Below are 12,140 nucleotides of genomic sequence, written 5' to 3' on the forward strand. Positions count from 1 at the left end.
TTAGGAGATCTACGAGCCACCTTGATACCTTTTAAACATATTTAGGGTTTTATAAGCATTAAGAAGACATGAAAGGCATTCCATAGCCACTATAAAGAGAAAGGGGCTCAAGGGATGACCTTGTCTGATGCCCTAGAAGGTTCAAAGAATTCAAATGCAAAGCCCTTTAATTTAATGGAGAAAGATGAAGAGATGATAAGATAGCTTGTCATGTCTCCCCATTTTTCTCTAAAGCCAAGAAAGTCAAAGTTTCCTCTTAAGAACCTCTCTTCCAATTTATCATAAGCTTTGGCAATGTCAAGCTTAATGGCCACATAACCTGTCTTACCTTTAGTATGTTTAAGATATTGAAAAGTTCTTGGCATTGATGATGTTATTTGAGATTTGTCTGACAGGAACAAAGGCAGATTGAAAGGGAGAGAGAATTTTATGCAGGACACACTTGAGTTTGCAGGCTAGGAGTTTGGTGATGATTTTGTAAGACATGTTGCATAGGCTAATAGGTTTGAAATCCTCAGCCAAGGTAGCCTTGTTATTCATTGGTACCAGACATAGAAGTGTATGGTTAACACTGAAAAGTAAAGAGACATCCCGAAAAAAATTTGGTAACAAAGGTGCAAATATCTAGATGAACCAAATCCAAAAAATTTTAGAAGAAAACTGCTTGGAAACCATTAACCCCAGGAGCTTTTAAGCACCAATGGCGAAAACAAATTTTCGAATTTCCTTGAAAGAAGGGATGCAATAAAATAAGTTAACATCAGAGTTATCCAATGGGGGAGGGGAAATGCATTCAATGAAAGTGGATAAAGAGGATTAGAAGTGGTGAAAATATATGAGAGGAAGGCTGCAAATTCTTTGGCCATATCTGTTGGGTCCTAGATGTGATAGAATCGAAACATCTCTTTCAACAGTTTAGTTTTGCCCTGGAATGGTGAAATCTTGTATTCCCATCGACTTGTGAGTTGTAAAGATACCTAGACTTTTGAACCAGAATTTTTCTTCCGCCTCGAGAACCCAATTACTTCTTTGAGAAATGGAAATGAGTTTAGATGGGGGGGAGGGGGAGATTTTCCACCTGAAGGTAGGAATGAAACAAAGTCTTTGAGGTGGAAGATGTTGCTGAAACAGTTCATGTTCCATCTGGATAACAACCTACTTAGATTGGATAGTTTAGTAATCAGATTATCATCCCAAAGTAGGTCAAATTGGATAAGCAAAACTGTGTGAATTCAAGGTGGTGAACCCAAGCATCTTGGAAGTGAAAATTAATTTCTTGAGGTGGGGTAGCAGTTGAGATTTGTGGAGACATTGCATTGTGATTAGATCCGGTAGACGAGAGTTTGAGAAGGCTGGCAAAAGGCAAAAGGCAAAAGGCAAAAGGGTAAGTAAACCAAGAAGGTGGGGCCCAAGCTTTATCAAAACATTCTTTGACCAACTTGGGAGGTTTTTGCTTATTGGACTAAGCGAAATGGTTTCCATGCAAGAGGAAAGATTCAAGTTAGCCAAAAATAGAATGATTTGAGATTAATGATACATCAAGTGGAATAATGATTATGGATTTTTATTTTTCAAATTTGAAAATTTTAAGTCTCTTTCCTTTAATTTCGCTTGCAACCCAAATCCAAGTCTCAGGTGATTTGGATGAGCCCACTCACGGATGAAGAATTTACAAGCCTTGCCTTACTAGACTTATTTGAAAATTGAATCTATAAACTGGAAGTCTGGAAAAGCATTAAAATGTTTGGGCACAAGGCTCTATCCTTGAAGCCTTGGATGAAATTCTTAATCCCAGAAGGAGATATATTAGGGGCTGTATGGCAACGTTCAAAAGATGTCCAATCTGTTTTTGTGTTTATTGGAATTAGCCGGTTGAAAATACACATCAGTTGACTTTTTTTTGGGGGTAGAAAAACATATCAGTTGATCATTGGAGAAACAAATTTAATATTGTTTATAAAAAATAGAAATAAAAACTGTAACAAAAACCAACCCAACAAACCTGACTCTCGAGCATGCTCTTGTATCTTAGCACAATGATCACACGATTGAATACCAATTTAGAATAGAAATGTTACCATACACTGCCTTAGTGACTCAATTCAATCATCCTAGCCATGCCATCCATGCAACCTTCTTAGGCATAGACACCAATTGTTGCTTCAACAGGACCAACTAAGAGGAGGGATGAGCCATACAGTTGACAATATCATAGTGGGGATTTAAACTCCTTAATCACAGGAATTGACTGTGAAGAGCAGATTATACAATGCCCATCATAATTGTCCATGTCACTGATTTACTTATACAATGAACCAGATGTTGGCAGTCTGCATCATGAAATTCAAACAAAGGGTTAAAAAAGAGAGCAAAAAGATCCAATTCTACCGGTACGAGATAGGCAATTCTTTGGCTAAGCCATATATCTCAATCATATGCCTTACTGGAAAAATAAACTTTTTCTTTCCTTGCTTATACAAAAGCCCCTCATCTTCAAATAATGTTGATCTTCAAAATTATTTTCACACATAGGCAATCTGTCTCAGCATTGAAGGATCAAATATTGCCAATCCATGCAATCCTCACTGATACCACCAATATCCTGTACAATGTCAGCCAGGATTAGGCCAGATTGCGCAATCTTTCTCAGGGTCAACAGTGTCAGATCCAATCCACGATATAGTAATTCCGATCATGAGCCTTCTCGCGAAGGACCAGCCAGATCCTCACCCCCTGAGAAATCCAATTTCACAAGAAAACCATGAAAGCTTTTGACCAATATGCAGTTTGGACTACACCACACCCTCCCCCCCCCCCCCCCAAAAAAAAAAAAAAAAAAAAAAAAAAGGAAAAGTAATATCTGTGAAGTTATGGGATAACACAATCGGTCCACAATGTATAGGTCCGATTCTTGATTTGGAGTGTGAAGAATGCAATTATGTCTTTGATGCAAAGTTGGATTCATCTTGGGGATCAAAGGATTTACATCTGCAACATCGACCAGCAGCCAGTCACAAATAGGGATGACTACCAATCTTGTTACTACAAAAATATACATGAGCAATGAATCCTGAACCAAGAATCAGTACTTTACATATATGATGGTTGGCCAAGGCACAATAAGGACTGATACAAAAGAGGAAGGAAAAAATCAACCATATTTGCAGCTCCAAGGGAGCCCCCCCCATCAACCTTTTAGAAACTGAATGAAGAACTTGGATGCACCTTGATCACTCATTGCTTTCTTAAACATGGGATCAATAGAAGGCCAAACAAACATGCAAAGATTTGTGAAGGACAAAGCAATTAAACATGACAAAACATACAAACCTATTGACTGGGGAACTTAGTACAAAAACTGTCCTGATCCAGTCATCGTGTTATCAGTTGCCTATGCATTCCGCAAGTTCCTGGGAAAGAAAGGGCACCAAATGAGTACTTCATGGTTGTGATGAGTAGTACATAGAAACGCGTACCATAGGTACTCCATGCAACATGCAGTTTCAGGTTTGTCCCGATAGAAAAGATTAGATAGGATAATTGAAACAAACTGTAGAACTGTACTTTATTTATAAGCCTGATAATTTCCCAAGGGAAGAGTATCCACATTCTATAGATAACATATATAATCAATAGATCAATTATGCCTATAGGTTCATTTCACTTTCAGAATTTTACAAAACAGTCCAATTAAATTGTTGGTTAACAAAGTACTTAGTGATAAATAAACCTCACAAATAAATGACATGTTTACGTGGTTTGACATCTTAACATGCCATATGAATTTTTCACTTACATAGAACTTAATCAGTGATATTTAAACCACCTCGATCGGCACTCCTATGGCTTAGAGGCAAGTATGTAATGCCCCAAGGATTTAGTACTCAGAATCGGGGACCGGATCACCCGTTGCCAATTCCAATCTCATCCCTCACCCACATTAGCCAAGTTTGAGCATGACAGGGGGATTACCCATGCCTGGTCAACAGAATTCTTGGGGAAATGGCAAGAATTGACTCAGCCCATATGGCCAATAAGATCTGAATCCCTAATACCATGGTGAGACCTGCTGAGAACTATGGTGGAGATAATGTACCATTTACATATACAACCATAATTCAAGGTCTTGTCAAGATCTTGCTAATATCTCGTTTCTTGGCTTTGGCGAATCAAGATCATAGGCGATACTGGAAAACTGCATTATCTCACTTGAGATCTCGGATTCTCGCTGAGATTTCGGTTTCGACTCGATTCAGTCAAACCAGACCAAGTCACGTGGGGTTTTGTACTCCATTTCGACAAGATTTCTCGCCAATCTCGCTAGATCTCGTCTGAAGAAAAACCCCACTCAATTTTTAGGGTCTTGGTGCTTCTTCTTGCCAAATCTCACATATACAGTAGAGATTATCAACTTCAACACTTGGAGATTGAAGATTGACACTTCAACATCAACTCTTGGAGCTCCATTTCTTCTCAAGAACACTTGTAGGTAAAAGAAATTTATGTGTTCTGATAGTACTAAAGATTGTGTAAAAAAAATTTATTTGTTCTCAAGAAAACTTGTATACAGCATAGTCTACCAACCTAGTGTCCAAAGTCAGAGTACCATTTTTTATTCGATTTTTTAAAATTTAATGTTTCCACTTTGTTTAGAATGCCTAAAATAGGTCAGATGACAAGTTTCCAGACCTAACTTGCCATATGACCATCGAAACCCATCCCGAGTTTTCTTGTAAAAAAATACCAGGTTTCGCCGAAATCTCGCCAGATCTCAGTTTTGAGCCTGGGTCAAACCATGGGCGGAACCGAGACCTCAAACCATTTATACAACCAACTCATCTTAGTCTACAGCAGACAAAAAATAATCTCTTATTTGAATAGATACACTATAATTACTTCTGGCAAGATATTTCTCAATAAAATAGTTCTTCATAGTGGGCGCTTCCTTCATGGATCCAACGTACATAGCAGATATGAGAAACTTCGTAATTTTGAAGACAACTGATAAATTACTGGCAGCAACTGTACCTACTTGACTTAATGAAAAAAAATTACAGATATAAAGCACTTTACCTTGTAGAAAGTAATTGAGAGCTAGTAATAGGCCCTCTAGAAGCACTGGGGCGACGTGCCCTGGGATCATGCTCCTTGTTACCACGCATGGCAGCAACTTCCTTTTCCATAGCAGCTACTTCTCTTCGCATTTTTTTGGCCTCAACTTCCATTGCTTTATTCAAAGTCTCGACCTTTTTTGCTAGCATCTGGTAGAGTTTGGAGTAACAAAAATTAACAGAACATCATGGCATTTTAAGATAGGTAAGTTTAATAACCAACCTCAATAGCGTCATCCTTGTCCTTGAGACTCTGATCCTTCTCATGGCAAGCTTTCCTCAAAGTTATGACCTCCTTTTGCAACATATCATACAACAATCCAGACACATAATCTTCACTAATTTTAGGGTTGTCAGTTGGTTCTGCATCTGAGGTATCCTTACATGTTCCAGTACTTTCATTACTTCGTATCCCATCACTGGCTTTGTCAGGTGCATAACATTTCCTATCCCCAGTTGATGTTTGTTTACTTCTTTCCCCTGACCTACTACCACCATCAAATGATCTTGATGAACATTTGGCATGTTTCAACAATGCACTAGCACTGTTGGAAGGTGAAGAACCAAGCTGTGAATTTGACAACTTTTTGGACAAAAATCCATTAGGCGACGATCTGGAAAGAATTTCTGCTCCACCGAGAGATTGGCGTCTGGAACGCCCGTTGCTTATACTTCTTCCTTCTAACGTTGTTCGACCATTACCATTAGAAGATTGTTTCAATCCTTCTTCCATAACTTTGAGACGCAATTGGTATTTCTCCTAAGACTCAGCTCGATCAATGATGATATCCATTTAGATGAGGCTAAAATATTAAATAATGAAGTTATGGAAAACATCAGAAAATATTTATTCCCTCACCTTCAACTGGGCTTCTGACTTTGCTGCACGTTCTGCTATTGCTAGTTTGTCTCGAAGTTGTTGCATTTCTCCCTGCACAGATATTCCAAGCAATGTCAAGTTCTCTCAAGTTCCACAAGCATAAGACGATCTTGTGCTTTGCCACTATATCTCTAAGTTTGGTACAGAAATTGGTAAACGAGAAGGAATATTTCAGCGTTGAAAAGGGAATAAAAAAAGAGAGGTGAAACAACATGCCTGAAAAAATCTTCTTTCTTCAAGCCATTGCTTTACAGGCATTACTTTGTCATTGGCATCTTTCCATTCATTTGCAACTACTGTTGCAACTCGATTTGCAGAGATCTTTGCACGAGCTAATTCCCGGTCAAGAGTTTTCCTCTCCACCTAAACAAAGATTTGATATTAGAACAACAGCCAACAGAGAAAGTCTGTTTAAGATAGACATTTGTTATTTCGGAAATGAGTATTATATAACAATCATCTACTAGAAGAAAAATTATTACATTCATCTCCTGCACTTTCCTCTGATAATCACGCACAGCATTGGCAGCAGCACCGCCAGCAAGAACAGCTTCCTCAAGTTCACGGACTGTTTGGCTTAGCTTTTCGACCTCTGCAACCTTTTGCCTATGCATCTTGTCCAGGATCTTGTTCTCCTCCTGATAAAAGAGAAGAAAAGAGCAGCACAGATAACACAATCAATTGGCAATCAACTTGTAAATGTCTAGTACCATGCCAATATCACCATAAATGGATCATAACCAAAAGAACTTAGTAAGGGATTGAATAAACAGACAAACCTGGCATATCTCAATCTGCTTCATTAGCTCTTGGTTCTTGTTTTGCAGATCATCAACCAAGGATGCCTTTGCTAAAGCAATCTCAACAGTTCTCTCGGCCTCAAGTAGAGCAGCTTCCTTCGATTTAGTTAGGCGATCCAATGCTCTATTGTCCTCCTGCAACTTTGCTGCCTGGTAAACCAAGAACCAGTTCCAACCACATGAGTTGCAGGTAAAGTAAAAGCTTATCACTCCTGATAGTTAAGTGAAACAAAACCACACTGATGCTAACATGCAGACACAAATTAAACTTGAGATAATTTCAAAAAGCAGGCATCCAAGATGCTGATGAATATGCAGAGGAAATGTTTGTAAGAAGATATTAACTGATTGCGGAACAATTAATATATACCTCCTGCCTAGTCAGCTTTAGCTCTGCCTCCAGTGGAGTGATAATAGCTTCAATAGGAGGCATCTCATCATCCTTTTGGGCAGCATGGACTCTCCTAAGCGTGGCTTCAGCTGCAAACTGTGCAGCCAGAGCTGCTTTCTTCTCCTCATTTATTTTCTTAATCTCAAGGTTCTACAAAACAAGATATAGAGAGACAGAGAGTATACAGATAACTTAATATAAAAAATAATTAAAGAAAAAAAAAAAAAAGACAAAAAGAGGCATAGAAAACACCTCCCGCAGGAAGCAGAGCTAAATAAAGTACTTTGTTTTCCAGAAGAACTTCAGTTGCCTTTAGCTTTTCCTCGACCTTTTGCAGCTCATCAGTCAGCTGGTGACATTGGCCAAAAGAGAAAGAAGCGACATTTCAACAATGCAATGCCAGAAAAATAAAACCTAATTTCTTAACATACCACAGATAAAATCTCTAGCAAATAAATAAGTAAAGGAAGAGGGTTTGCTATGACACCAGAGTGCAGTCTCCCACCAATGAAGAGGGTGGGAAATCGAATCGTTAAGTAGGGGTGGAATTTAATGAGGAGAGAGTCTGTGGGGTCCACGAGTGGGATTTGAAAGGGTGTGTGAAGAAAACTACACTGGATTTATAGCAATCTTTTTCCCATATTAACTTAAAAGAGTAAGCATTCCTTTCCTGGCAGCCAGCCTTCTTGTACGTGACGGTGTGTGTGTGTGTAGTGTGTGGCAACTATCTGTCTTTGACTTTATAGAGGTCAAACTAACTCCCTCTAGTTACATGGTTCATCTCTTTTCTTGGTTAAGGCCGTTATTTTTATACCATGTTCAGTTGGCAAGGGCTGCTGGGCTACCACCTTAATTGTTTTGATTGAAATAATGGAGTTATGAAGAAGAATGCCCATTTGTTTTGGGACACGTTCTCTTCAGAAATAAAGGTCATTGAGAGGGTTACGGTAAGCCTGGTTCATTGGCAATGGCTAATCCACTCTTCAAAGATGTCCAGTCATTTACCCTTTTTTTTCCCTGGAAAGGTAATTGAAACATTTATTTGTCTTGGTGAATATAAAACTTAGATGGTCAAATCAAAAACCCAGGTCCAGCAATGTAGGAGTCAATAGGTCAAGCAGCAGAACTATTTTGGGGGCTTAGTCGGGCCATATAGGTGTGGGGAATTCGGTTAGAGCAGAATTTCTTTCCCATCCAGATGGGTTTAGATTATGCCGTAAGGAAGGGCCTTGGTAATATTATGGTGGAACAGGAAGGTGAGATAGCAATTATCAGTGCTTGAAAGTCTTCTAATAAGGTTGACCCATGGTGATTTGCACATGTTATGAACATAGAATTCCTGCTTCATAGGTGAACCGCTCAATAGATTGCAAGCCAAGGAAAGAAAAAGACATGGCCAATCAGTTCGCAAAGCAAATGGTTGAGAGATCAAGCAGGCCTTCTTAGAACTTTTCCCTTGAGAGACTAGTTTTGGTACTTACAACTACTATATTATTTTTCTATGGCTCCTTTCCACTTTTTGTTAAGGATGGCTGAGGCCTAGTATGATTGTGGGTTTATGCTCCAATTTGATCTTTCTCAGTAAAGTTTCTGTTATTTATTTATTTATTTCTTTAAAAGAGAGTCATGGAAGGTATAAACAAAATCAAACTTGTAGAAGCTATAAAACTACTGTATTTCTTCCTTTCCTCCATAGCCTCTAAGCATATTCTTATCAATTGTTAATATCAAATTCAGAGCGATCATCCAACTAAAAGGTTAAAATAATTATTATCAAATATAATTTATTATTCTAACTGGAAAGACTCACCCACTCTATTTTCCAACTATTATCTTTCCCGTTCCATGCAATCAATTTAATGACAGAGCATATTATAATGGATTTTGGACAAAGAATGGCAGCAAAATTTCTGAACAATATAGATTATTCCACAACCACAAGTCATCATAATTTTCAATGTAAGTAATGAATGGAATTTGTTGATATCTAGTCATAGAAGCTTAACATTCTAAAAAAAGTACTAGTTGATGTAATTCAAAAGAACAAAAAGGCCAGCAGCAAACAAGCCATCAAATTGGACCAAGAATGCTTAATTTTGAATGTCCAATGGGTTATATGGGTCATGGGCTTAATATTTTTGGGTTACTATTATAATGGGCCAATTCTATAAGCCCAAATATGAGAGTTCCTATACGGGATTAAGTAGTTAGTTTCTATTTTAAAACGACTTAAAGTTGTAAGGGATTATACCTACCATACATTGGGATTTCTCATTTTTTCTTATTTCCATGAAGTTATAAATTAAAAGTAGGGAATCATACCTACTACCAACAATTTTGAACAATTTGTAAGCTTAAAAAGTAAGGGTGCACCCAATGCACAAGGCTCCTGCCACTGTGGGGTCTGGGGAGGGTCATAATGTACACAACCTTACCGCGCTTTGTGGAGAGGCTGTTTCCCAACTCGAACCCGCGACCTAATGTAGCAACCTTACTGATGTGCTTAGGTCCGTCCTCGACCACTAGGTCGCAATTGTAAGCTTATGCTTACTAATTTCTGTGAAATTCAGAACTCCTTTGTTGTGGAGAGCAGTGAGGCCCTTAGTGGGATGCCAAGGTAGCTTGGTGGGATATGCTGGATTGGTAAGATGCTAGTCAAGTTCTAGGCGTGACACCTACTTCATATCCTTCTCCTTCTATCTTTTACCTTCTCTCCTTCTAACTTTTTATCTTCTTCTAAGGTCAGATTTCTCCATTACTTGCACCATGTGCATATCAGTTTTGTTTTCCTTTCTTTTTGGAATTTGACTTGCTATTATGTTTCATTGTTTCCTTGTTGCCTTGTTCTCAGTTTCAGAATTCATTCTAGGGCAGGAACAACCATCATATCAGTCCCTCGAATCCTTACTAGCAGTAGTTCTTTGTCTTCTCTTGTGGTGACCCGCGGCAGTAACTTACATGATCTAGTTTCTATTTATATTCCTTATTCTTACTTTGTTTCCTCAGCTACTAATTTCATTCCCCACTTATTATTTTTGGTTTCACTAGCTATTTTCCATACTAGTTGTTCCTTTTTCTGGAGATATTAAATCTGAGTTAAACAACTTACATAGTGCAACTAACCCTCACAAATACCACGCATGCACCTTACACATATAACTACCTCATGCACAAGCCATTCAAACCCTTGCATGCATGCAACAAAGAAGAATGAAAGATGCTTGATGCCTCACTTCAATAAATTACAAAAGGAACACTTGATCATGTCATTACAACAGGGTTATATTTTTACACTTTTAAAAATATACACAAAAATCAGTTAAGAAAGTATGAACCTGACTTTGACATACTGATAGAAACAGTTACATTGTTTTCCATTCCTCTTTGAATATCCAATGAGCGCTCATTAGAAATTCGAGATGGTTCATGGAGTAAATTTTTGAAAGATAAAAATGGTTTCAGATTCTTCAACCCCAAAATAATTTGTTTCAGATTTCAAAGAAGATAAATGAGCTTATACTCATACCCTCTAGAAAAGGAATAAAATAAATTTGAAAATTCCATCAATTTTCTTATAATCAAAAATCCAAAACCTCATGTGAATTTACCTACCTCTTCAACAGCCTTTTCTTTGAGGCGTTCAGAGTACCTCAATGCCTTAATTTCTGCCTGCGCATCTCCCAATTCCCTATCCTTATCTGTGAATATGCCAAAAATAACCATAATCAATGGGAGTATAAACAGATGGCTTTTCAACTGCCCATTTGTCGCCAAATATACGGAGCCAATACGTACAAGCAAAGAATTCAGGAAAAATTCCAACAAAGAATGAATTCAGAAAACCAGCAAAGAGGAACTATAACTAACCCGTTTTTTTCGCTCTGTGAAGCTTTTGAATCTTAAAAGAAGAGACGCATGAAAATTTTGTCCCAGGAAACAAAATTCAATCTGTACCCGAGTACTCAAGTTTCTATATACCATTTCAGGCATGCAGGGACTGATCAACATTGAGATCTTTCCAACTAAGAATTAAACAGTTGTTTCTACGATTCCTTTAAAATGGAATCAAAGATTTAATACTACTTCACAAAAGTTCCAAAAGCAAACATGAATTTCCTCAAAACACATAAAAAAGTATAATGACGCTAAGAAACAAAAGAAAACAACAAGGCACTAAAAGAACTCCAAAAAAAAAAAAAAAAGGGAGATAAAAGGGCATAACAAACTAAATAAGAACTTTAAAAAGATGAATAAATGTATGAATATCAAAAAAGTTGCAGAGCAACATAAACTATTTGCATAGAAACTCCCTGAAGAAAACCCCAAAATGCACTCAGACACCCCTATTAAGATGCACTCTTCTGTACACAAATTAGAAAAACAGATCCATTTCTAGTGTATCAACTCACAAATATCAACATTTTAACAAAAAATCCAAAATTTCAACGTCAGCCCACTGACAGAGACTACTACTAAAAACTGAAAAAAGACAAATTTGTTTCTAATTACAAAATTAAAACACAATAAACAGAACCAAACAAGTAGAAAACCCGATCACCCAACAAGGATAAAAGGAATATGAATTCCTCACCTCTAACCTCATTTTCTAGCCGATTGAGCTCAACCCTGACTGGATCAGAGCCGTGCAAGAGATTAATGAAATCATCCACTTCAGAACCGGAACGAGCGATCGAACTCTTCTTCTTAGTCTTAAAGGATGCCGATGTGGTAAAAAACGTCGGCTTAGCAGACTCATTACTAGACACAGCTTCTCCATTGGTAATGTGGGTCTCCGCCATGAGAGATCTGGTTGTACAAGGTCATCAAAACCCAAAACCCTAGAAATCCGGAGACGAAGAGAGAGAAACAAGGGGCTCCCCGGCTTTGTTTTTCCTGCAAACACACGAGAGAGAGAGAGAGAGAGAGAGAGAGAGAGAGCTTTTTTTAAAGTTTCAGAG

At 37.9% G+C, this 12,140-nt stretch overlaps 1 protein-coding gene across 6 annotated transcripts; it reads right to left on the reverse strand.

Annotated features, from left to right (window-relative positions):
- Positions 1-2,028: 2,028 nt before the first annotated feature.
- LOC122065101 (microtubule-associated protein 70-2-like) lies at positions 2,029-12,140 on the reverse strand. Of its 6 annotated transcripts, none has more exons than XR_006135909.1 (12): positions 11,774-12,139; positions 10,795-10,880; positions 7,466-7,531; positions 7,162-7,332; positions 6,771-6,941; positions 6,474-6,629; positions 6,208-6,354; positions 5,971-6,042; positions 5,335-5,871; positions 5,074-5,261; positions 3,331-3,410; positions 2,029-2,330 (listed from the first exon to the last, which is right to left on the reverse strand). XR_006135909.1 is itself a non-coding variant. In XM_042628905.1 (12 exons), exons 1-12 carry the CDS (start codon positions 11,979-11,981, stop codon positions 3,392-3,394), a joined length of 1,782 nt encoding a protein of 593 aa, XP_042484839.1. In that variant the 5' UTR covers positions 11,982-12,140; the 3' UTR covers positions 2,937-3,391. The 6 variants fall into 6 exon arrangements, 2 of the variants coding, with proteins under 2 accessions (XP_042484839.1, XP_042484838.1); XR_006135907.1 differs by having other exon boundaries at positions 2,029-2,602; XR_006135906.1 differs by having other exon boundaries at positions 2,029-2,733.

The sequence above is a fragment of the Macadamia integrifolia genome, unplaced genomic scaffold (assembly GCF_013358625.1).
Source record: "Macadamia integrifolia cultivar HAES 741 unplaced genomic scaffold, SCU_Mint_v3 scaffold188, whole genome shotgun sequence".
NCBI classification, from domain to species: domain Eukaryota; kingdom Viridiplantae; phylum Streptophyta; class Magnoliopsida; order Proteales; family Proteaceae; genus Macadamia; species Macadamia integrifolia.

Excerpts from the sequence above, each read along its gene's own strand:
- LOC122065101 (XM_042628904.1), bottom strand. The coding sequence starts at position 11,981 with ATGGCGGAGACCCACATTACCAATGGAGAAGCTGTGTCTAGTAATGAG. Across the intron at positions 6,942-7,161 it reads TAAAGCTGACTAGGCAGGAG|GCAGCAAAGTTGCAGGAGGA; the intron begins GTATATATTAAT and ends TTGGTTTACCAG. Across the intron at positions 6,355-6,473 it reads GGAAAGTGCAGGAGATGAAT|GTGGAGAGGAAAACTCTTGA; the intron begins GTAATAATTTTT and ends ATCTTTGTTTAG.